The sequence below is a fragment of the Podarcis cretensis genome (assembly GCF_951804945.1).
Source record: "Podarcis cretensis genome assembly, chromosome: 1".
In the NCBI taxonomy this organism is placed as follows: domain Eukaryota; kingdom Metazoa; phylum Chordata; class Lepidosauria; order Squamata; family Lacertidae; genus Podarcis; species Podarcis cretensis.
The window spans coordinates 130,226,359-130,250,625 of NC_137170.1; the positions used below are offsets into that span (position 1 = coordinate 130,226,359).

Below are 24,267 nucleotides of genomic sequence, written 5' to 3' on the forward strand. Positions count from 1 at the left end.
GAATTATTATTTTTATCACTTATCTCTAATCAGTAGTCACAGCGTCTTGCAATCTGGCGGTTATGAAAGAGCTACTTCAATTACATTAGAGAGCTCCAAGGGAATCTTGTTGTCATTGTAATCAAAGCACCAGTTCTCTCCTGTTCCTCCTTCCCTCCTCCCCTCATACACACATGTTCGTATACTGCAAATCAACATGTTCAGTGGCACTGAAATTATATAAAGGCATGGGCATGGTGACAATTATTAACATCTCTCTTAGGCTTTTTTCTAAAAAAATTTTTTTAGCAAGAATCCAGAGTGGTGAAAACATGAATCAAGGCCACTGTCCTGTTAGGTAAAGTGAGGCTGTGGATGCTGGGATTTGTGAGATGTCAGAGGACAGAGAGATATGTGTGCCATGTAGCTTGGTGTGTGCTCCCTAAGTTAGCCTGATGCCTTCAGGTGAAGTGGAGGACGCCAGCGTTGCCAAGACGGAAGGACAATTCAGTTGCCAGTCCAGCTGGCTTCACTATGTGGAGAGGGGGGCCTCAGGTGGCAAAATGTCTTGGGCCAGCCTTGGCTTGAATGGAGTGCAGAAACACACAGATAGGCTTTGGGAGGGAAACCAACAGTTTATTTATTGCAATTATTTCTAAATTGTAAAAAGTGAAGGGTGGTGCTGGCGTCTAAACCACTGAGCCTCTTCATCTTGCCCATCAGAAGCTCAGTGGTTCGAATCCCTGCCATGGGGTGAACTCCCATCGCTCTGTCCCAACTTCTGCCAACCTAGCAGTTTGAAATCACACCAGTGCAAGTAGATAAATAGGTACTGCTGTGGCGGGAAGGTAAATGGCGTTTCTGTGCACTCTGGTTTCCGTAACAATGTCCTGTTATGCCAGAAGTGGTCTAGTCATGCTGGCCACATGACCCAGAAAGCTGTCTGTGGACAAACACTGGCTCCTTCAGCCTGAAAGCGAGATGAGCGCCACAACCCCATAGTCGCCTTTGGCTGGACGTAGCCGTCCAGGAATCCTTTACCTTTTACCTATCTATTGTAAATACTGACAAAGGCAAGGAGACTATTTATTTATTTACTTATTTACTCATGAAATTCCTATGCCACCCTTCACCCAAAGGCTATTGTTGTGGGCCTTGGGGTGGGGTGGAGAAGTTCTTTGAAGGCTTTCCACCTCCTCCCCAGTGTTTGCCCTGACTGACTGGACCGGTGGAGAACAAACAGTATCAGCAAGGTTATCCACAGTAGCATAATACAGAAGTGGAATGTTTTCCGCTGGTACTGGGTTGAGGTTAGCGCAAGTGTAGTTTAGGAAAAAGAATCCTTTTCACAGACTTCCGGGTTGGCGCCTCTGGCAATGGCTGAATTCCTCTGATCGGGAAGAATTTGCCTCTTGGAAATCTGGGTCTGGCCGCCACGGCAAAGGCGGAAACCCACTAAAAATCACAGGCGGGTGAAGCCTGTGAATGTGGGATTCGGCTGGCACCTTTTGCGCCTGCCCTACTCGCGGGGAAACCTGGTTTCGGGGATCCGGAGCAACATGGGGTGAGCGGCGCGGTGCTTTGAATTGACTGCTTCTTCCATGGAGCGAAGCCGCATAGCTGTTGCCGGAGAGCGCTGACTTTTTCCTGTGGACAATCTGATCTTAAAGCAACTACCCGTGAGTAGAGCGGAGAATTGGATTTTTAAACGTCTTAATTTGGTGTTGAAACGGGGAGGTCTAAAACAGGAAGTCCACCTTCCCCTTTTGTAAATAGATTGAAGCAATGAGGATGCAAGCTGAAGCCTCGGAAAGCCTATTGTAAAGGACTAAATTTCCATCAGTAAAAAATGCTAAACCCCCCTTGGTGGCAGGAGAAGAGGGGGGAAAGTTTTGGACTGAGTATACCTGCAGGAGAGAGCGAACAGAGTTAAAATATCACCGCTCCGATCCTGGAAACAGGCTGCCAACAGGACTGACGTGTTCTGGAATGCTTATTGACCGTGATTAGAACATTCACTGACAGTTGGTTAAGTAAGGAATACATTGTTTCCACTGTCTCCGTCTGCGTTTAAAAAGGAGTAAAAGTAACAGAAAATTGAAACTAACTTTATTGTTTGAATTGAGTTTAAAAGGACTAATACAAATAGAAACTGTTTCCCTCTAGAGGAACTGTTTCCCTCTAGAGGAAGCCTTTGAAACTGTCACAAGAGTTGAGCTGGGGGAATTTCCAGTTGCAAGATAAAAACCGGTGAGATGCTGGGGACCTTGAATCGGTAAAGAATGTTGACAGAAGAGGCCTTAGTGGATGTATTATGTAAGATAAGTGACTCATTGGAACAGCTTCACAAAAAGGTGAATGTGGTAATTACCAAAATCGACAATTTGGGACAAAAAGTGAACACCAATACAGAAACTATTTAGAAACTGACACAGGAATCTACTTTGACATGGCAAACTGCGGAGAAGGCTAGGGAGAAAGTTATTGCCGTTGAACCTAAAGTAACACAATTGGAGAGAGAGTCCCAGCCTTACAGATGCAATTTGATGACCATAAGTTGATGCCTGCTATGATTGAATTTAAAGAAAATCAGATTTCGAGGATCAGAGCCCTACCTGAACTGGAGAAGGAAAGTTTGATAGATTTCCTCACACAGGAATTTGATGATTTTTGGGACCGGGACTTGGGTCAAGAAGAGATTAAAACTGTGAGGGCCTTCGGACTTGGAAGAGGAGGGAAAAAAGAGAAGAACAAAATAAGAGACTGTTGGAACTACCAGAAGAACTTAGAAGAACAACAGTCAAGAGTGGAAATTTTGAAAGACATCCTGAAATACCTTTTGGATCTTAGATTTAACTACGGAGATTTGGTTGCCCTGTCGAGAAGGAATAAAATCATCTTTAGGTGGGAGTTTCCCCGAGATCTACTCTTTAGCCTCAAAGGAAGGAAAATGAAAATAAGATCAGTGGAAGACAAAGTAAAGCTCATGTATAAATATGAAGAAGACTCGCAGAAGGGACTTGGAAAAGAGTTAAGAGCATCGGACAGAAGATCACCAGGTTGATGGACTATAGGGAATTAGCAGATATGACTGGCAGAATCCGGGATCAGGGAGAAGAGTTGGTGGAAGAAGATTGGAAAAAGTTTAAAGACTATTTATAAAAATATTGCAAAATTAATGAGTGTTAGAAAAATGTTGGAAAGGAGTTATATGGCTTTAGTAGAAATGTTATAAGGAATTAAGTACAAATAGATTATTAGAGTATTAAAGGGAAAATAAGTTTAAAATATGTTAAGATAATTATATATTAAAGGGAGAAATAAGGTTAGAATATGTTAAGATAAATTACAGGACAGAAAACAGAGGAAGATGGAAAGGAATTGCTGAAATAGTTAATTAAAGTGGAATACAAAAAGGGAGGTGTGAGGAGGTCGTTGAAACAAGTAAATGAAAGTTAAGATACTGAACTTATTAGATGTGTTTTAAATTGTGTTTGTTTGGTTTTGTTGATTTGGTGTTTTGGTGTTGTGTGGTGTTTTTGTTTTTGTGTTGTATTGTATTGTTTTGTTTAATTTTTTCCCCTTTCTTTTGTAGTCTTTCTTTTGTAGTCTTTAAAATGTTAATAAATATTATTTTTTTAAAAAAAGAATCCTTTTCAAATTGTCTAGGAAAGTCTTTAAAGCCTGCCTAAGTGTTGTTACACGCTGTGAATTCTCCTCTCTATCTCGGCAACTGCCATTGATGTGGATTGCTGACAGGGAAACTCACCATGATACCCTTGACTGACACTTGGAGTTGTAATAGAGCGCCGTGTGTGAGCGTGTTTGAGTGTGCACGAAACTCACCGCAAAGATGTTGATAACCGATGGCAAGGGTAATGTCTAGCCCAGGATAACATGACATCTCTTGATCAGAATTTCTAAACCACTTAAGATTTTTAAATTTCTAACTGGTATACAAAACACTTAATATTACTGTACAGTGGTACCTCAGGTTAAGTATTTAATTCGTTCCAGAGGTCCGTTCTTAACCTGAAACTGTTCTTAACCTGAAGCACCACTTTAGCCTATGGGGCCTCCTGCTGCTGCCGCGCCGCCAGAGCACAATTTCTGTTCTCATCCTGAAGCAAAGTTCTTAACCTGAAGCACTATTTCTGGATTAGCGGAGTCTGTAACCTGAAGTGTATGTAACCTGAAGCATATGTAACCCGAGGTACCACTGTATTTTATTACTGATTATTTACTTATTGTTCATTTATATGCCATATTTTTCTTCCATGGAGCTCAACAACCCTGTGAAGTATTTTTAAAATCTCTGAGTGGTGTATCTAGTCCTTAGGAGCAGTGCCAAAAGGATGAGGGGGTGGTTGAGACTCCAGTTATTCAGAAGAGAGGAAAGAGCAATGGCCAAGAAAAAAAGAGGGCTTAAGACTCCTGCCTATTTTAATCTAGGAAAAGTTGTATCTCTTCAATGAGACACTGTAAGGCAGTGACAGATTGCGGATTTTGTGCCTCCCTGTATAGTTGTAGCAGGTCATGTGAGAAAACAGATGGTCGCACATAACATATCAGCTGGTTTTCATGGCTCCTGTTACATCTCCCTGTCTGCCTTCCACTATTTTGGCAATCCTAACCCAGTCACTTGTACCCACATAACCTGTTTCAGTTGCAGAATTTGGGAGTCCTGGTTGCAGAATCTGTCTTCTGAAAAAAAGAAAAAAAGAAAATTCAAGTGTTGGTGCCTATATTCTTTAGCAAATGGGTAAAGAGCTCTACAGAATCGCTTTATACCAGTACTTACGCTTTATAGAAGCAATGTAGCTTTATAAATACACCACCAACAGATTTTATAGCAGGATTTGAAAAGCTAAGTGCATGGTTTGGACTGTTTCCTTGGGTTTTGTTTAATCTGGTGATTGCATATTAACTTTCCAGAGAGGTTCTTCGCCAGCAACCCTCGGAGGCTCGGAATGATCTGTGACAGGTAAACTACCTATGACAGCGTTATCATGCTTTCCCTTAGGGTCTGTTTGTTTTTATATGCAAGCTTTTAACTCCAGACTTGGAGTCAGAATAAGGCAACTCCAAAGTAGTCTATAGTAGCAGCAGAAAAAGACATCATTATTGGGCTATTTGCATGAACTATAAGCAGCCGCAAGTGAACCATTTCAAGTCAAGTCATCGGTATGAAGCAAGAGTTCTCTGAGCTTATGGTATTCACTCTGTAAAAGCCCAGGCTGAAATATTTACCAGCTTGCCCAATGCTTAATAAACACCGTATTTTTTGCTCTATAAGACTCACTTTTTCCCTCCTAAAAAGTAAGGGGAAATGTGTGTGCGTCTTATGGAGCGAATGCAGGCTGCGCAGCTATCCCAGAAGCCAGAACAGCAAGAGGAATTGCTGCTTTCACGGTGCAGTGATCCCTCTTGCTGTTCTGGCTTCTGAGATTCAGAATATATTTTTTCTTGTTTTCCTCCTCCAAAAACTAGGTGCGTCTTGTGGTCTGGTGCGTCTTATAGAGCGAAAAATACGGTACACACATCTTGAGGGGTTGGGGTCAGCAATTCCTGCACTGCAGATGGGTTGAGATGACTCTCAAGTTCCCTTCCAACTCTACAATTCTGTGATAACTGCTATCAGACGGGGTCCCTGTGATGAGCTGCGTTCTTCCTGAGCTCCGAATGAAAGGCTAAGGCCCCTCCATGCCTACTCTGAAGTAGGGATAACTGCATTTGAGAAGGTCCCAGGTTCCTGGTATCTTTAGTGCAGGCTCAGCAATATATAGATAGAGATGGAGATGGAGATGGAGATGGAGATGGAGATGGAGATGGAGATGGAGATGGAGATGGAGATGGAGATGGAGATAGAGATAGAGATAGAGATAGAGATAGAGATAGAGATAGAGATAGAGATAGAGATAGAGATAGAGATAGAGATAGAGATAGATGTAGATATATATTAGTGTTGACAATAAAAAAGGTAAAGGGACCCCTGACCATTAGGTCCAGTTGTGACCGACTCTGGGGTTGCAGCACTCATCTCGCTTTATTGGCCGAGGGAGCCAGCGTACAGCTTCCAGGTCATGTGGCCAGCATGACTAAGCCGCTTCTGGCGAACCAGAGCAGCACACGGAAACGCAGTTTACCTTCCTGCCGGAGTGGTACCTATTTATCTACTTGCACTGGCATGCTTTCGAACTGCTAGGTTGGCAGGAGCAGGGACCGAGCAATGGGAGCTCACCCCATTGCAGGGATTCGAACCGCCGACCTTCTGATCGGCAAGTCCTAGGCTCTGTGGTTTAACCCACAGCGCCACCCACGTCCCATACGCATGTGCAAGTATGTAGACACGCATAAAAGCATTTGAAGTGAAGAAGGCACCCGGTTCATGAGAAGATCAGAAAATATCCCTCTATGCCACAGGAATGGCAAGGATCCTAATTGCTAAAAACTGGAAAAAAAGAAACTGCCAACCAAAAAGGAATGGCAAGACAAACTGTTAGCGTATGTTGAACTGGCTAGATTAACAGAGGCAATTAGAGATCACACTAGACAAGAGTTTCAAAAAAACATGGAGAAAATGCAGAGAATACTTCACAAAACGGTGTCCTAAAATACATACCTGGACCAGTTTCGAATAATGTCTGCAGGAGACTTGGTGGATATTTAAGTTATAGTTAGAAAAAAATCTTATTATTCAAAAAGGAAACAGTTTATAAGAAGTAAATAAGGAGGCCAGATACAGGATAAAGGAAGTCTTTTATTTGGTTGTTTGTATTGTTGTATGTTATGCTTATTGTATGTTATGTTCACGTTTAATAAGGGTGGTTTTGTGTATGGGGGGGGGTTATGTTATGTTGTAAATAAAATTCCAATAAAAAATTATTTAAAAGAGAGAGAGAGATCCCAAACTGAGGTGTATTCCCAGGGCAGGTGGGGCAAAGCATTGCCCACAGAGAACTAAAAAGTGGCGTTGTTGTTGTTGTTGAAATTTGTACATCATCCTATACCCACAGATCTCAGGGTGGTTCACAAGATAAAAACACAAAATACATTAAATAAAAATGGAAACAACCCAATAACCCTCCCTCCCAACACATTTTAAAAGGGCATTGGATGTCAATCAACCAAAGGCCTGGTTTAAGAGGAACATTTTTTTTTTGCCTGGTGCCAAAAGGCGTCCATATGCCCCAGCCCTGGGCAGAGCATTCCACAATTCTCAGAGTGGTTTAACAGTCAATACCTCTTCCCAGCAGACTCTGGGAATCGTAGCGCTGCATTATGCTGCTTTGAATGTACAGTGGTACCTCGGATTAAGTACTTAATTCGTTCCGGAGGTCCGTACTTAACCTGAAACTGTTCTTAACCTGAAGCACCACTTTAGCTAATGGGGCCTCCCGCTGCTGCCACGCTGCCAGAGCACGATTACTGTTCTCATCCTGAAGCAAAGTTCTTAACCTGAAGCACTATTTCTGGGTTAGCGGAGTCTGTAACCTGAAGCGTATGTAACCTGAAGCGTATGTAACCTGAGGTACCACTGTATAGGGCAGATGGAACTTCAGTAATAAGGCATTCCTATCTGCACTCTGTTGCAGTTCTGGTAGAATTTGGCCCTCAGTTCTGTGTGTGTAAATGGCTCCTGCTTCTTTTCGCCCCCCCCCGCCCCGCTACCTCCCCTCTCCTCAAAAGGCGTTGGCAGTTGACATGAGATATTCACGCTCCGAGCCCATTCGTTTTATGGGTATGTTTTGGTTGGGGCTCCAGGCTGAGAATGAAAGTGAGCAGATCCCAGCGGCGTGATGTCATCTGGGAGGGAAATGCCCGGCTGGGGAGGGTGTGAGGAGAGACACAGCAGCCGGAGCTCTAACAGGCCACCCGACGCTCTGAATAAGCAAGCAAATTAAATGCTATAAAACTCAGGGCACTGTTTTTGTTTGCTTGGCGGTGTTTTCGTCTTCTGTTTTGCTTCCTACACTCCAGACTGTCATGTTTCCCAGGAGTCAGCCACTTGGCATTGAATTGTCCCCCGCCCGCCAAGACATAGCTGTGGGGAGTAGAGAGGGGAACAGCACAAATTTGTGACATGAAAGTGATTTACATCAGACCATTGGTCTGTCCACAAGGAATGGCAGTGGCTCAACAGTGTTTCGGCTAGGAAGTCAGAGCGCTTATATAATAAAACGTTCTGATGTCAGATCTATGGAGCATCTGAAGTACATTCTTCGCGTATGATGAAGTGATTAACAGGGCGGTTAAAAACACCCCACTCCCCTTTGAATGCCATAATGACACAACAAAGTTTCCATGCATAACTTTTCTGGCAAAGTTAATGGAACATGTCACCAATTTCACAGGTTTGCCCCTCCGCTCTTACCCGCTCCCAAAAACCAACCCAGGGTGACTTTGCTCCCTTATAAGCCTCCCCAGGGAGGCTTTGGCTCAGCTTTGGTAGACAAATAAATGCCTCCACTCTCTTGCAGGTTTATTTGGAGTTGCATGTACTTGTGCGTTGGCCAGGACTGGCCCTCTCATTGCAAGGAGCAAGGCAGCTGTTTCAGAAATATCCTTTTCAGTTAAAGGGCACCAACTGATTTAATATAAGTGGTTGTCTCTATCTACAAACCCTTACTAGTATGTGTCCTCACTTTGGTCTAGAGATTTTACTTGGGGTACCAAGTATTAAGTCTGCCACCTCCTATTCAACCATCATTCAACTCCCCTAAAGGTAAAGGTAAAGGGACCCCTGACCATTAGGTCCAGTCACGGACGACTCTGGGGTTGCAGCACTCATCTCACTTTATTGGCCGAGGGAGCCAGGGTACAGCTTCCGGGTCATGTGGCCAGCATGTCTAAGGCGCTTCTGGTGAACCAGAGCAGTGCACAGAAATGCCGTTTACCTTCTCGCCAGAGTGGTACCTATTTATCTACTTGCACTTTGATGTGCTTTCAAACTGCTCACCCCATCACGGGGATTCGAACCGCCGACCTTCTGATCGGCAAGTCCTAGGCTCTGTGGTTTAACCCACAGTGCCACCCGTGTCCCTCAACTCCCCTACTCCCAAGTTATTGTGCCTTTCCTACCTCATCATTCCCCCCAATGATGTAATCAATTTCCTAAGTTCAGCATTTGACTCAAAGCAAAACAAGCTGTTTGTCACCCAATTATTAAGGAGAGCTTGGATAACCTATCACTACCCTCGTTGATCTTTACCTTCAGAGTACTCAGTATAGTCTATTCCTACCAGAACATTATACTTTTTGGTCTGGGTCTTCATTTCATAACCAGAAATTTAGTAAAAGAATTGTGTGCAGCTTGGAAAGAATCCTGGCTGTTCAATCCAATGTATACATTTGTTCTTAGGTTTGGGGTGAGTGGGGACAATGTTGGACTGGACCCAAGTATGACCATTGCAATTTCAAGCCAAAATTTAATGGTAACAAAAGCAATATGCACTGCATTAGTCTGCTATTGGTCCTTCCCATGCATTTAAATCCTTTGCTTGCAAAGTAGTGATTTTGCTTCACAATGGATGGCTTTGGAGGAGGGGGAAAAAAGCTTTCTCTGGAAATGAGTCTAAAGCATTCTCCAGCAGTTAGGTCCCTAACTTGGAATAAATTTGGAGGAGATGCAAAATGTATTGACCCATTTATATACCTTTAACTGGCATAATTCTGTGGCTGAGTTGTTAACACACAATTTTTCAAATTTCTCTGTCTATACCTTCGCCCAAAGGGACGTGGGTGGCGCTGTGGGTTAAACCACCGAGCCTAGGACTTGCTGATCAGAAGGTCGGCGGTTCGAATCCCTGTGATGGTGTGAGCTCCTGTTGCTTGGTCCCTGCTCCTGCCAACCTAGCAGTTTGAAAGCACATCAAAGTGCAAGTAGATAGATAGATACCACTCCGGCGGGAAGGTAAACGGTGCTTCTGTGTGCTGCTATGGTTCGCCAGAAGCGGCTTAGTCATGCTGGCCACATGACCTGGAAGCTGTACGCCGGCTCCCTTGGCCAATAAAGTGAGATGAGCGCCGCAACCCCAGAGTTGCCCATGACTGGACCTAATGCTCAGGGGTCCCTTTACCTTTACCTTTCACCTTCGCCCAGCTTTGGCCAGTTTGCTCATGAAAGATCCCCCTGTGATAGCCTTCTTCAAGCTGATACCTTGAACTACAGCTTTCTTCAGCCCAAGCTGACACAGTCATGATGTTTGGGGCTGGTGGAAGTTGTAGTGCAAAAACATCTGGTGGGCACCAGGTTGGCAGAGTCTCTCCTGTGGCTAAACCTATGGCTCAAGGTTTTGTTTTGGTGTTGGTTATTTCTCTCTGTTTTTTTTTTTAGGCTGGGCAGAGAATCTGAAGCTGAAGACTTGGCAACGAGAATGCTAAAACTTTGTCCACGGGACAGGATCTCAGCACAGAAAGCATGTCTCCATCCTTTTTTCAACAATTTACCTTCTCAGCTGCACCAGCTTTCTGATGGTATGTCATTCTATATTCCAACTGCCTCAACAAGGTGCCCTTTAGATGTTGTTGAACTACAACCAGTTCTTTTCTCACAAGAAAAATAGGTGCCAGAATTCACCATAACGTTGTTACAGTAAGTCACTGGGTGGCTCGGTGCCAGTTTGACAACAGCCATCATCACCACCCACGGAAGTGCGAAAAACTACAGCAAACTCTCTCCCTAGCTGGTTTGGGGGTTGCCCCTGGTTTTGGTACTGGTCAAATAAATGCGCCCTACCACACTCATTCTCCTAGATTCAGGCAGATGGCTAGGGCAGCTCATAAGGGCCCTCACGCATACAGCAGTAGAGACCTGACTGGAAAGCTTAAAGCTCATCGCCACTACATGGGAGATGGACTGAGGAAAAGGAAATAAGAATTGGCCCTGCCCTGTGGCTTGACCAGTCATGGCTAGGAGCTAGGTGGAGTCATGTTGTTGTTGTTTAGTCGTTTAGTCGTGTCCGTCTCTTCGTGACCCCATGGATCAGAGCACGCCAGACACTCTTGTCTTCCACTGCCTACCGCAGTTTAGTCAAACTCATGCTGGTAGCTTCGAGAACACTGTCTAATCATCTCGTCCTCTGTTGTCCCCTTCTCCTTGTGTTCTCCATCTTTCCCAATAGCAGGGTCTTTTCCAGGGAGTCTTCTCTTCTCATGAGGTGGCCAAAGTATTGAAGCCTCAGCTTCAGGATCTGTCCTTCCAGTGAGCACTCAGGGCTGATTTCCTTAAGAATGGATAGGTTTGTTCTTCTTGCAGTCCATGGGACTCTCAAGAGTCTCCTCCAGCACCATAATTCAAAAGCTTCAATTCTTCAGCGATCAGCCTTCTTTATGGTCCAGCTCTCACTTCCATACATCACTACTGGGAAAGCCATAGCTTTTACTATATGAACCTTTGTTGGCAAGGTGATGTCTCTACTTTTTAAGATGCTGCCTAGGTTTGTCATTGCTTTTCTCCCAAGAAGCAATGACAAACCTAGACAGCATGGGTAGGAGCTAGGTGGAGTCATTGATCTAAAAATAAGTGTAGACTCGCACATGCTGGCCATCTTCCGTTTTGACTTGAAATGTTCATTTTGGGCTTCTCAGAAGTTCATAAAGGCAAGAAGTGGGGGGGGGGGGGGGGACACGGGACCGCTGGCCTGCAATGGCGCCTACTTTCAACCCAGATGAATAAAAAACCACTGACTACAACTCCTAGCATCCATGATCACTGACAATGTTGGCTGGGGCTGATGGAAGTTGAAGTTCTGCAACATCTGGAGGGCACCAAGCTGGGGAAGGCACCAGAAAGTATCCAGGGCTAAAAAAAATCTCCCTGTGCATGGCATAATAATAATAATAATAATAATAATAATAATAATAATAATAATAATTTATTTATACCCCGCCCATCTGGCTGGGCTTCCCCAGCCACTCTCTGCGGCTTCCAACAAAATATTAAAATACTGTAATACAGTGGTACCTCAGGTTACATACGCTTCAGGTTACATACGCTTCAGGTTACAGACTCCGCTAACCCAGAAATAGTGCTTCAGGTTAAGAACTTTGCTTCAGGATGAGAACAGAAATCGTGCTCTGGTGGCGCGGTGGCAGCTGGAGGCCCCATTAGCTAAAGTGGTGCTTCAGGTTAAGAACAGATTCAGGTTAAGAACGGACCTCCGGAACGAATTAAGTACTTAACCCGAGGTACCACTGTACATTGAACATTAAAAGCTTCCCTAAACAGGGCTGCCTTCAGATGTCTTCTAAAAGTCTGGTAGTTGCTCTTCTCTTTGACATCTGGTGGGGGGGCGTTCCACAGGGTAGGAGCCACTACAGAGAAGGCCCTCTGCCCGGTTCCCTGTAACTTGGCTTCTCGCAGCGAGGGAACTGCCAGAAGGCCCTCAACGCTTTCTGAGAAGCTTTCTTGTCAGGAAGATGTCTACTTTCTAAGGCTTTTGCAGACACTGAATTCGTGTTTAAAGCCATCCTCCATTCAGGGACACACCTATAAGGTTACCAGATTTTTTTCAATGAATCCAGGGACACTTTTCAACTTCAATAGAGTTTCTTTGGGGACTGATTTGTAGAAACAGGGACTGTCCCCAGGAAATGGGGATGTGTGGTAACCTTATCTTAGGGGTTTCTCAGATTGGCCTCTGCCATGAACGAAAGGCCCAGGGGGAGGGGCACGAAAACCCACTCCTTTCCACTCTGGCTCAGAGTAGCTAGGAGCCCACTTGCCCATCCATGCGCTCCCTGGCACATGCCTCTGCTGCTCTGGGCTGCTGGGCGAAACACACAGGCTCCCATGGGCACCTTGGTGGAGGACTCCGGTTGCTGGTGTGGGCTGTCGCAGCAGCCTCACTCACCTTGTTGTGGTGAGTGGGCTTGCATGTTCCTATGATAATATGAAGGGACGCGGGTGGCGCTGTGGGTTAAACCACAGAGCCTAGGACTTGCCGATCAGAAGGTCGGCGGTTTGAATCCCCATGACGGGCTGAGCTCCTGTTGCTCGGTCCCTGCTCCTGCCAACCTAGCAGTTCAAAAGCACGTCAGAGTGCAAGTAGATAAATAGGGACCGCTCCGGCGGGAAGGTAAACGGCGTTCCGTGTGCTGCTCTGGTTCACCAGAAGCAGCTTAGTCATGCTGGCCACATGACCCGGAAGCTGTCTGTGGACAAACGCCGGCTCCCTCGGCAAATAAAGCGAGATGAGCGCTGCAACCCCAGAGTCGGTCACGACTGGACCTAGGGGTCCCTTTACCTTTTATGATAATATGACACCAACAATCGCAGATTGATGGCTCTCAAAGTGAACCATTCACAGTGGGATCAGGTGTTAATCATGGTTGCGTTTTCGCCCCAACTCTATTCATTATTTTCGGTGGCCCTCCAGGTGACAAGTTTTTGAATTTCCAGTCCTTAGTCTGAAATTTGACTCCTGCAATTGACTCCTAGAATTTCACTTTTATCGTTTTTATCGCCATCTCTGTTTGGTCCATAGTCCTCAGGCTCATGAGGAAATCTCTCGTCTGAAGGTCTCCATCCCTCCCAAGGCCCAAGAGGCCCACGCCTTGGACCTTTGCTATCTCCCTCATTGAATTCTCTGGGGTCAGGGGGGAAAGGTGGGACTGGACCACCTCATCTCCACTTCTTTTCTTGGGGTGGGCCTCCCCGTCCCTCAAATTCACATAAGCGATGGCCAAATCGCTTGTCTGAATGGAAGTCTTCACGAAATCCAGTCACCATGGAACTCTGGATGAGGCCCCCATATGTCTGGCAGGCCCCTATTTTCGCTACCATCCAGTGGCATAGCGTGAGGGGTGCAGGGGGGCCGGCCGCACCGGGCGCAACATCTGGGGGGGGCGCTCGCCGCCTCCGGAGTCGCCGAAGAGCCTCGGGCGCAGGCTGTAGCAGAGCCCCATGTCTCGCGGAACCGATGAGTTGTGCACACGTCCGGGCTGAAGGCGTCCGGCAGGCAGCAGCTCTCAGCGCTCGCCGCGGTCCCCACGCGTCAGGGCCGCGGAGGGCGCGCCAGGCAGCCCCTCCTCACAGCCCCGCTGCTGCCGCTGCTGCTGCAGCTGCTGGGCCATGTTGCATTTTCCTCGCCTCTCTGCCCTCCTCCTCCTCCGGGCAAGCGGCGTCGTTTGGGCGGCAGCGCCAGCGGCAACTCGTCGCCTCAGATCACCTGACACGGACCCGCCGCCGCCACCGTGGCTACCTTACCATAAATACCCCAGCCCAGGCAGCAGCAAGAAGAAGCTGGCAGCGGCGGCAGGTTAGGGGCGCAAATTACTTGCCTTGCCCCGGGTGCTGACAACCCACGCTACGCCACTGCTACCATCACTCCAGTCTTGGCCACCTTGGAAGGGGTCCTTCTCAAGGCCATGATCAGGACCACCAAGGGAGCCTAGGGCCATTCACGTGATAACTGACAGCAGTAGAAATACCTCAGAGCGAATTAAAGCTGGACCTCACAGACAGAGACGCAATATTCTTTGCGTACGAAAACAACTCTTGACAGGCTTTTCCCGTCGTGTTATTGGGCCCGGGTTGTGGGTGGGTTGGCGGGTGGGAAATAAATGATTTTGACTTTGGAGGCATGTCGCAGGCTGGGCAGACGCCGCCAAAGACCGTGAGATTCATGGGCGGAATTAAACTAAGTTGTTGCATGCACACAACAAGGTCCACATGTGCGAGGGGACTCCCCCCGCCTTCTCTCTCTCTCTCTCTCTCTCTCTCTCTCTCTCTCTCTCTCTCTCGTGTGTGTGTGTGTGTGTGTGTGTGTGTGTGTGTGTAGAGCAAGGGAGAGAACTGCATCCCTATTCTACCCAACCAGCCGCAGAGCACAAATCTACTTTGACACTTTTAGAAAATTGAAAAGATGGAATCTCGTAGGAGGCCGGGGAGGAGGAGGAGGAGGAGGAGGAGGAGGGGAGGACTCTCAGCAGGGTGGGGGGGGGAGAGTTGACTTTTCTTTATACATATAGGTTTTTTTTCCATGCAGAGTTTAAATTATGCCTGATAAAAGGAGTTTCGTGGATGTTTCAGTTCTTTCAAACCCTCCTGGCTTCCTCCCAATTAAATGAGGTTTGTCAAAGCCACAGGGCTCTGCCGCTGCCTGAGAGGCAGACAAGCACTTCCTGCAGTGACATCTCAAATCCCCGAGGGAGGAGATGAAAGTGCCCCTGCCAAAAGACAGGAAAAGAAGGAGAGAGAGAGAGAATGTGTGGGGGGGGGGGAGAGGTGTGGGGGGGGGGAGAGAGCAAAGAGACAGAAACGCAGGAGGGGAAAAGGTGGGGAGGAAAGAAGGAAGGCAACAGATTGGCGAACACAACATGTCACTCCTGGAGAGGAGATGGATCATTTCCATATGAGGAATGCATTTCCCAGTCCCCTGGGTTGGTATTTTGGAATGTTTCTTACAATGGCTGATATTTCACCCCAATTGCAGCCCGTGGGACCTTGGTGGGTTGGGGGCAAGTCCATGATGTCATCATGGCAACCCAACGTGTTGGGAAGCCAACCAGAGTCTTTCAGGCAGAAATCGTTGCAGTTTGCGACCCAGCAAGCTCGTATTCTCAAGTGAATTCGCTATGATTGCAATGACGATAATAGGTGGTACCCAATGCTAGTCATGGGGCACGGGTGGCGCTGTGGGTTAAACCACAGAGCCTAGGACTTGCTGATCAGAAGGTCGGCGGTTCGAATCCCCGTGACGGGGTGAGCTTCCATTGCTCGGTCCCTGCTCCTGCCAACCTAGCAGTTCGAAAGCACATCAAAGTGCAAGTAGATAAATAGGGACCACTCCGGCAGGAAGGTAAATGGCGTTTCCGTGTGCTGCTCTGGTTCGCCAGAAGCAGCTTAGTCATGCTGGCCACATGACCCAGAAGCTGTACGCTGGCTCCCTCGGCCAATAAAGTGAGATGAGCGCCGCAACCCCAGAGTTGGCCACGACTGGACCTAATGGTCAGGGGTCCCTTTACCTTTACTAATGCTAGTCATAACCAATAAAATAAATGGGGTGAAGTTACTGAAGCCAATCGATTTCTGTGGGTCTACTCAGAATATAGCTAACATTGGATATCACCCAACAACAGGATTTCAAAAAAACAAAACAAAGAACTCCCGACAAACAGCTGCCTGCACTTTCACAATCAAGCAAGACATTTGGGTTCCAGGGTCACTGCAGCTAATTTAATTGAATTATATAAAATTTAGTATTCTGAGTGCATACAAGATTGTGTTCTGGCCGTAGCCTAGTCTGGGGGATGCTGGTGATTAGCTTTCGTATGCTCAAGTACAAATTTGAAGCGGCAGTGTGTAAAAGATTCAGCTTGTTATCTTCATCTGAGAGGATACGAAAGAGAGATCGCCCTCCCCCCCCCCCCGACATTGTTATGAAATTGTTATAGCAAGGACCGCTCTTTCCTGCAAATTGCCACAGGGGGTGACTAGGTGGGTGGGAGGGAGATAAATGAACGATGCAAAGTTTGCTTTTTTATTTAAAAAAGGAGTTTTGATGATGACAACAAGATTTTAACGATTATTGAAAAGAATGCGAAGGATCAGATGTTAACTGCGTCGGATTGTGAGCTGCCGGCAGAGGAGGCTGCTTTGCTTCGGTTCAGCAAAAAGGAGGTGGGAAGTTTGCAGGAAGGGTGGGGGGCTTCTTGTTCCCTTGTAACACGGGTGGAAAACCTTTTTCAAGCAGAAGGGCCACATTCTCCTCTGACTTTCTGATCCTCCTTCTCATTGGGCAGGGTCAATGACAGAAGCAGGTGGAGCTACAAATGCATACGTTCCAAGTGTCCTGATTTTCCAGGGACAGTCCCGGAATTACAAAAGCCATCCCAGCTTCTGATTTGATCCCGAAATGTCCCGATTTCCCCTGCCAGTGCCACTGCTACTGAGCTCGGGGAGGAGGGTGAGCAGGTGCTTCTCCCAAGCGATTGTGGCTGCTGCTTTGCTGCTGCGAGAGAGAATCTCGTGACCTCTCCTTGGCCACTGCTTCGAGTAAAGGTAAAGGGACCCCTGACCATTAGGTCCAGTCGTGGCCGACTCTGGGGTTGCAGCGCTCATCTCGCTTTATTGGCCGAGGGAGCCGGCGTACAGCTTCCGGGTCATGTGGCCAGCATGACTAAGCCACTTCTGGCGAACTAGAGCAGCGCATGGAAACGCCATTTACCTTCCCGCCAGAGTGGTACCTATTTATCTACTTGCACTTTGACATGCTTTCAAACTGCTAGGTTGGCAGGAGCAGGGACCGAGCAACAGGAGCTCACCCCGTCGCGGAGATTTGAACCGCCGACTTTCTGATCGGCGACCTACTGCTTTGAGTAGCTATGGCCTAAACGTGGCGAGGGATGCATATATGTATTCCTGTAGAAAAGTAAACTTCATCTGACAGTCAGTAAGTCCAACAAATTAAAAATGATTGGAAGAAGTTGACTTCAACAAATAGCCCACAATCGTAGAATTCAGTCAAGAGTCTGCTACTAATTGCAATACAGTCGTACCTCGGAAGTCAAACGCCTTGCGAGTCGAACGTTTTGGCTCCTGAACACCACAAACTCAGAAGTGAGTGTTCCAGTTTGCGAATGTTCTTTGGAACCCAAATGCCCAATGCAGGTTCCGTAGGTTCCGATTGGCTGCATAGCCCACAAATCACCCTCAGACTATACCAATCACCACGCTTTTCACCCATAAATTCCAGTTTGCCTGTAAGCCACTCGGGGAGCCCTTGTTGACTGAAGAGGCAGGTTAAAAATTATTTAAATAACTACGTTTGTAGAAAAATGACTTCCATATATAGATTGGCCCACTGAAGGCTAAATTCTAACAGATGCTAAGCAAAATACACATCCAACGTTACAGATACAAAACACATGAGGCCGCATGTGCACTGCTGGCCACATAGAGTTGGAACCAAAGGCAGTTAAAGAAAACCAAGGTTTATAAACCAACAGTAAACCATAGCTACAAATTGAGGGTTTTTTTGGCAGCAAGCAAACTATAGTTAAACTGCTGGGCAGGCTTCACACATAACACTAAGCCACAGTTTAATAAACAATAGTTTAATACACCATGGTTTAGCTACGTTATTGGGTTGTTGTTTTGATTTTGATTATGTATATTGTGGTTTTTATGTTGATCTTTTCTGTGAACTGCCCTAAGACCGCTGGGTATAGGGCGGTACATAAATTCAATAAATAATAATACATACATAATAATACATCGTGGTTTATCATTTCATAAGCGATAGCTCAGTACACCATGGTTTAGCATGATGTGCAACCCAGGTCTATAAGGCAAGGTTGCTGCACTTTCCCATACATATTAATGGAAATATATGAACCCTGGGGAAAATTACTTCCATTTGGTAAGTCCAGTCTCGTATTGCCAGACCATATTGGTGCTGGTGCACAATAGTTTAGTGATAACAAGGGTCCCTTCTATCCCTTCTTGAATAGTTCTTCGAACTGTAATTAATTCCACTCCCTGTCAGAATTTAAGCTGACCCCAAGTAGTCTGTTCACCAGAGTAGCTGACTTTGATGTGAGATTTCCTTAAGTAAAGACCAGGGAAAACAGTAAATTGTGGCTGTGAGCTAGAGCTGTTGATATTGCATACTTAAGAATCTTCTTACTCTTTGGGGCGATTGCAGCGTTAACTTGCGGAAAAGTGCTTTGAATTTCATTCATGAGATCCGCACTCCCATCCCTGCCACCGCTTTAATGATTTTGGAGCTGTGGTTGGTAAAAGGTAAAGGGTAAAGGGACCCCTGACCATTAGGTCCAGTCGTGGCCGACTCTGGGGTTGCGGAGCTCATCTCGTTTTATTGGCCGAGGGAGCCGGCGTACAGCTTCCGGGTCATGTGGCCAGCATGACTAAGCCACTTCTGGCGAACCAGAGCAGCGCACGGAAACGCCGTTTACCTTCCCGCCAGAGTGGTACCTATTTATCTACTTGCACTTTGACGTGCTTTCGAACTGCTAGGTTGGCAGGAGCTGGGACCGAGCAACGGAAGCTCACCCTGTCGAGGGGATTCAAACCGCCGACCTTCTGATCGGCAAGTCCTAGGCTCTGTGGTTTAACCCACAGCGCCACCCCCACCTAATTTTCCACTTCCAATGCAGATTGGCCTTTCTGTGGCGAGCATTCCAAATGTATTATTGTTAACACCACTGTGTGGATCCTGGTCACCGACCACTGAGTGCTGTCATCCCTGCTTCATGTCATTGGTAGTCAGGACAGAAGACTCACTATGTCACGGGTGGGGAGCAGTATTCCCTGGAGAGCCAGTGTGGTGTAGTGGTTAAGAGCAGTAGACTCGTAATCTGGGGAACCGGGTTCGCTTCCCTGCTCCTCCACATGCAGCTGCTGGGTGACCTTGGGCCAGTCACACTTCTCTGAAGTCTCTCAGCCCCACTCACCTCACAGAGTGTTTGTTGTGGGGGAGGAAGGGAAAGGAGAATGTTAGCCGCTTTGAGACTCCTTTGGATAGTGATAAGGCAGGATATCAAATCCAAACTCCTCCTCTTCTTCTTTTAAGTAATCTTCTCAGAGTCACATGCCAGTGGTGGGCAAGGTCACAGGCAAAAGTGGGCAAAGCAACAAATGTGAATTTTACCTAGTTTCTATATGCACGCCCAGCCCTTTCTATCCTTCACCTGGGCAAGTAAGAAGCATTATCAGTGTCTGAGAGCATATTACCCCTGAGGAATAGCTCAATTGGTAGAGCACAAGACTCTTAATCTCAAGGTCGTGGGTTTGAGCCCCACATTAGGTGAAAGATTCCTGCATTGCAGAGAGATGGGCTAGATAATTCTCGTGGTCCCTTCCGACTCTACAATTTTTATTATTAATATTAATAATAATTTTATTATTTATACCCCGCCCATCTGGCTGGGTTTCCCCAGCCACTCTGGTTGGCTCCCAACATAATATTAAAAACACGATAAAACATCAAACACTAAGAACTTCCCTAAACAGGGCTGCCTTCAGATGTCTTCTAAAAGTCAGGTACAGTGATACCTCGGGTTAAGTACTTAATTTGTTCCAGAGGTCCGTTCTTAACCTGAAACTGTTCTTAATCTGAAGCACCACTTTAGTTAATGGGGCCTCCTGCTGCCGCCGCAGAAAGCACAATTTCTGTTCTCATCCTGAAGCAAAGTTCTTAACCCGAGGTACTATTTCTGGGTTAGCGGAGTCTGTAACTTGAAGCGTATGTAACCTGAGGTACCACTGTAGTTGTTTATTTCCTTGATGGGAGGGCATTCCACAGGGCGGGCGCCGCTACCGAAAAGGCCCTCTTCCTGGCTCCTTGTAACCTCACTTCTCACAGTGAGGGAACCACCAGAAGTCCCTCGGAACTGGACCTCAGTGTCCGGGCTGAACGATGGGAGTGGAGACGCTCCTTCAGGTACACGGGTATTCTATGATTTCAGCCAGGCATAAACATTCAAGGAGTTCAGAACAGGGGGGGTGAGGGATGTTGCCTGGGAGCAGATAGAGAGACTTGGGGGGGGGCTGCATTCAGACCCTGGACCTGAAGCTTCCCATCTCTGCTCCACTTGGTGGCCAAGATTAACATACATTGTTGGTGTTGGGTGTAACATGTAGACCAACACTGGGCTCTTCTGAATGACCACATTCATCCTGCAGTGAGATTAGATGCCATTGTCAAAGCAAGTGTTATCGCACACTTTCCAGTGCATTTTTCTGTCACAGAAAGTCCGGTTTTGGGGGGAAGCAGGTTTGTTGCACAAGACTTCGGAATCAGCTTTAATGGTGCAGCTTGAGTTTGTTGGTATGGGATTGAATCTCACTCAAAAATACAGTCTGGAAGTCTCCTCCGAGAGAGACAGGTAAAGGGTAAAGGGGACCCCTGACCATTAGGTCCAGTCGTGGCCGACTCTGGGGTTGCGGCGCTCATCTCGCTTTATTGGCCAAGGGAGCCGGCATGCAGCTCCCGGGTCATGTGGCCAGCATGACTAAGCCGCTTCTGGCGAACCAGAGCAGCACACGGAAACGGCGTTTACCTTCCCGCCAGAGTGGTACCTATTTATCTACTTGCACTTTGATGTGCTTTCGAACTGCTAGGTTGGCAGGAGCAGGGACCGAGCAACGAGAGCTCACCCCGTCGCAGGGATTCGAACCGCCGACCTTCTGATCGGCAAGTCCTAGGCTCTGTGGTTTAACCCACAGCGCCACCCGTGTCCCCCAAGAGAGACAATTCCCCCCTTAAGTGGCTTGGGCACTTGCTAAAGGAAGGAAACATGCCTCCCTGAGCCCTCTCTCATCCATTTTGATCTATGTCAGTGTGCAAACAAGCACACCTCCCCTTGTGCGCTAACAGCACAGGGAGCTGTCTGTCTGTACACTTGGTGTGATCGCTGTTGAGCAAGCTTCAAACCTTTCACATAGCTGTGGGGCCCTAAAAAGGACTGATCTGATCTATCCATTGTAAAGTTTCAGCGCTAGTGAATGCAGACTTTGGAAATTTTCACATATGAAACTTGAGTCAGTGGTATGTTATATAACTGATATTTTAACAATTCACTACAACGATAATGTGCAAGTTAATTTACACACTGGATTTCTCTTCTGTGGTATGTCCTGGATTTATGAGAACAGCTGTTTAAGGATTGGTACCAGAGTTTGATTTCTTCCCTCCTTGTCCCTTTCCCCTTGTGTGTTGTGTTTTTTTAGTTTGTCAGCCTGTAGGCAGGGACTGTCTTGTTTTTATTGACTGCATGTAAGCAAGCCACTCTGGTAACCTTCTTGGTTGAAGAGTGAGGTACAAATGCTCTAAACAAACCAAATAATAAATAAGATTACAACATGCATGTGCCAGGCAAGTAGGTGAGAGAGTTTCAAGTCCTGTCAGTTGTTGACAGGACTTCACACTTGAGGAAGAAATGAAATGGGTTCTCCCCACTGGGCATGTGGTGTAGTGGTTAAGAGCGATGGACTTGTAATCTGGTGAACCGGGTTCGCTTCCCCGCTCCTCCACATGCAGCTGCTGGGTGACCTTGGGCTAGTCACACTTCTTTGAAGTCTCTCAGCCCCACTCACCTCACAGAGTGTTTGTTGTGGGGGAGGAAGGGAAAGGAGAATGTTAGCCACTTTGAGACTCCTTCAGGCAGTGATAAAGCGGGATATCAAATCCAAACTCTTCTTCTCTTCTTCTAACATCTGCGCATGATCAGTGGCTGCCTGAAACATACAACTTCAGCTGAACTGGGTGGAAACTGGTTTGAGGGAAAGCACATCAAACAGGAGTATTTTTCAAGAAGTTGCAGCAGAAGATCCCAATTGGTGGTCCATGGACCCCAGGAGATCTGCGTAACCCATGTCACATACCCATCAACTGTCCAGGACATCCCGTTTTGGGGGGGCGCGGAGCACGGTGCCCCAAAATGCACAATATTGTGGCACTGAAAAATGCATGTTTTGGGGTGCTGTTGCGCAGGTCATGTGAGTCATGTGGGAGCGCAGCCCAGAAGACACATGTCCTGGTTTTGTGTTGGGACATGTTGGAGGGTATGGTGGCACCATTCGCATAACAAAAACCTCACCACATACATGTCAACATTTTCAAAAGTACCAATGGTACCAAATAGTATGGGAAACAGCCCTACTAGAAAAATTAACCAATAAACTTAAGCTGACACAGGGACAAATAGAAGAAGACACTTTCACCCCTGTATGGCTCCCCTTTATCACATACACAGCCCAACAAGACAACGACAAAAATCCACCAACATCATACAAATCAATATGGCTACGCTGATCCAAAACACCCACCCACCCCACTCACACATGAAAACAAAGACCACCACAGCCAACCACAAATGAATAACCACACCCTAGGCCAACCCCAACCTCTCTCACCACCAAAGGAACACAAGTGAACAGCACGAGCAACGCTGACACTAAACCCTACATACATTAATCATAATAGAAATATCGCCACCCGAACCCATCCCCACCCATCTTCCCCCCGCCACCTCTATCCCCCCTTTCTTCCTAATGTCTCAACAAATGAACCTATTTGTAAAAATGTTACATGGGGGAAAAAATACGAGAGAGAGGCATTGCACACACTTTTGTAAATCAACATAATCTTTAATAATAATAATAATAATAATAATAATAATAATAATAATAATAATGTAGGGGTTCCATGGCTTGGCTTTTGAAAAGCAGGGGGTCCGCAGTACTTAGCTAACTGGGGACCACTGAGCTACAGGAATACCTGTAGATTGTGTTTAACATCTTGTGTACAGTGGTACCTCGGGTTACAGACGCTTCGGGTTACAAGCGCTTCAGGTTACAGACTCCGCTAACCCAGAAATAGTACCTCGGGTTAAGAACTTTGCTTCAGGATGAGAACAGAAATCGCGCAGTGGCAGCAGGAGGCCCCGTTAGCTAAAATGGTACCTCAGGTTAAGAACAGTTTCGGGTTAAGAATGGCCCTCCGGAACGAATTAAGTTCTTAACCCGAGGTACCACTGTAAGGTAAAGGTAAAGGTACCCCTGCCCGTACGGGCCAGTCTTGACAGACTCTGGGGTTGTGCGCCCATCTCACTTAAGAGGCCAGGGGCCAGCGCTGTCCGGAGACACTTCCGGGTCACGTGGCCAGCGTGACATCGCTGCTCTGGCGAGCCAGAGCCGCACACGGAAACGCCGTTTACCTTCCCGCTGGTAAGCGGTCCCTATTTATCTACTTGCACCTGGAGGTGCTTTCGAACTGCTAGGTTGGCAGGCGCTGGGACCGAGCAGCGGGAGCGCACCCCGCCGCAGGGATTCGAACCGCCGACCTTTCGATCGGCAAGCCCTAGGCGTTGAGGCTTTAACCCACAGCGCCACCTGCGTCCCAAGAGGTACCACTGTACTTAGCTTTAAACCCCACCAGTGGGAGTGTGCCGGAGCCAGAGTAAGTGGTACCATAATTTTTACACAACCTAAGAATCCCATTCCCAAGCTACTCATACCGATGATATATATTTTTGTAGTGGAAGTAGAAGCATCTGGGGGGTGGGGGGGTGGGGATTTCCAGCAGAAAAAACAGTGTGAGGAGGAAGGGCCCAAAATTCCTCTCCCGCCCCCCAAACTGGTCCTCTTCCTCAAATTACCGCCTCTAAAGCAGCTACGCTGTAGAAAAGGAAAATTGAAAAAGACTCAAGGGACTACATAGATTGTGTTTGTTGTTCCAGCGGCAGAGGCAATATTTAAACCGGAGCGCTTGTAATTCCCCCCCCTCCCACTATACTTGCGCCCCCCTCCCCAAAACAGAA

At 46.9% G+C, this 24,267-nt stretch overlaps 1 protein-coding gene across 1 annotated transcript in view; it reads left to right on the forward strand.

Annotated features, from left to right (window-relative positions):
• The window catches only part of CDK15 (cyclin dependent kinase 15), a 66,977-nt gene that overhangs the window by 38,784 nt on the left and 3,926 nt on the right, over positions 1-24,267 (forward strand). The window contains 2 exon segments of the mRNA XM_079980581.1: positions 4,915-4,963; positions 10,316-10,455. Coding sequence (XP_079836707.1) covers positions 4,915-4,963; positions 10,316-10,455 — 189 coding nt within the window.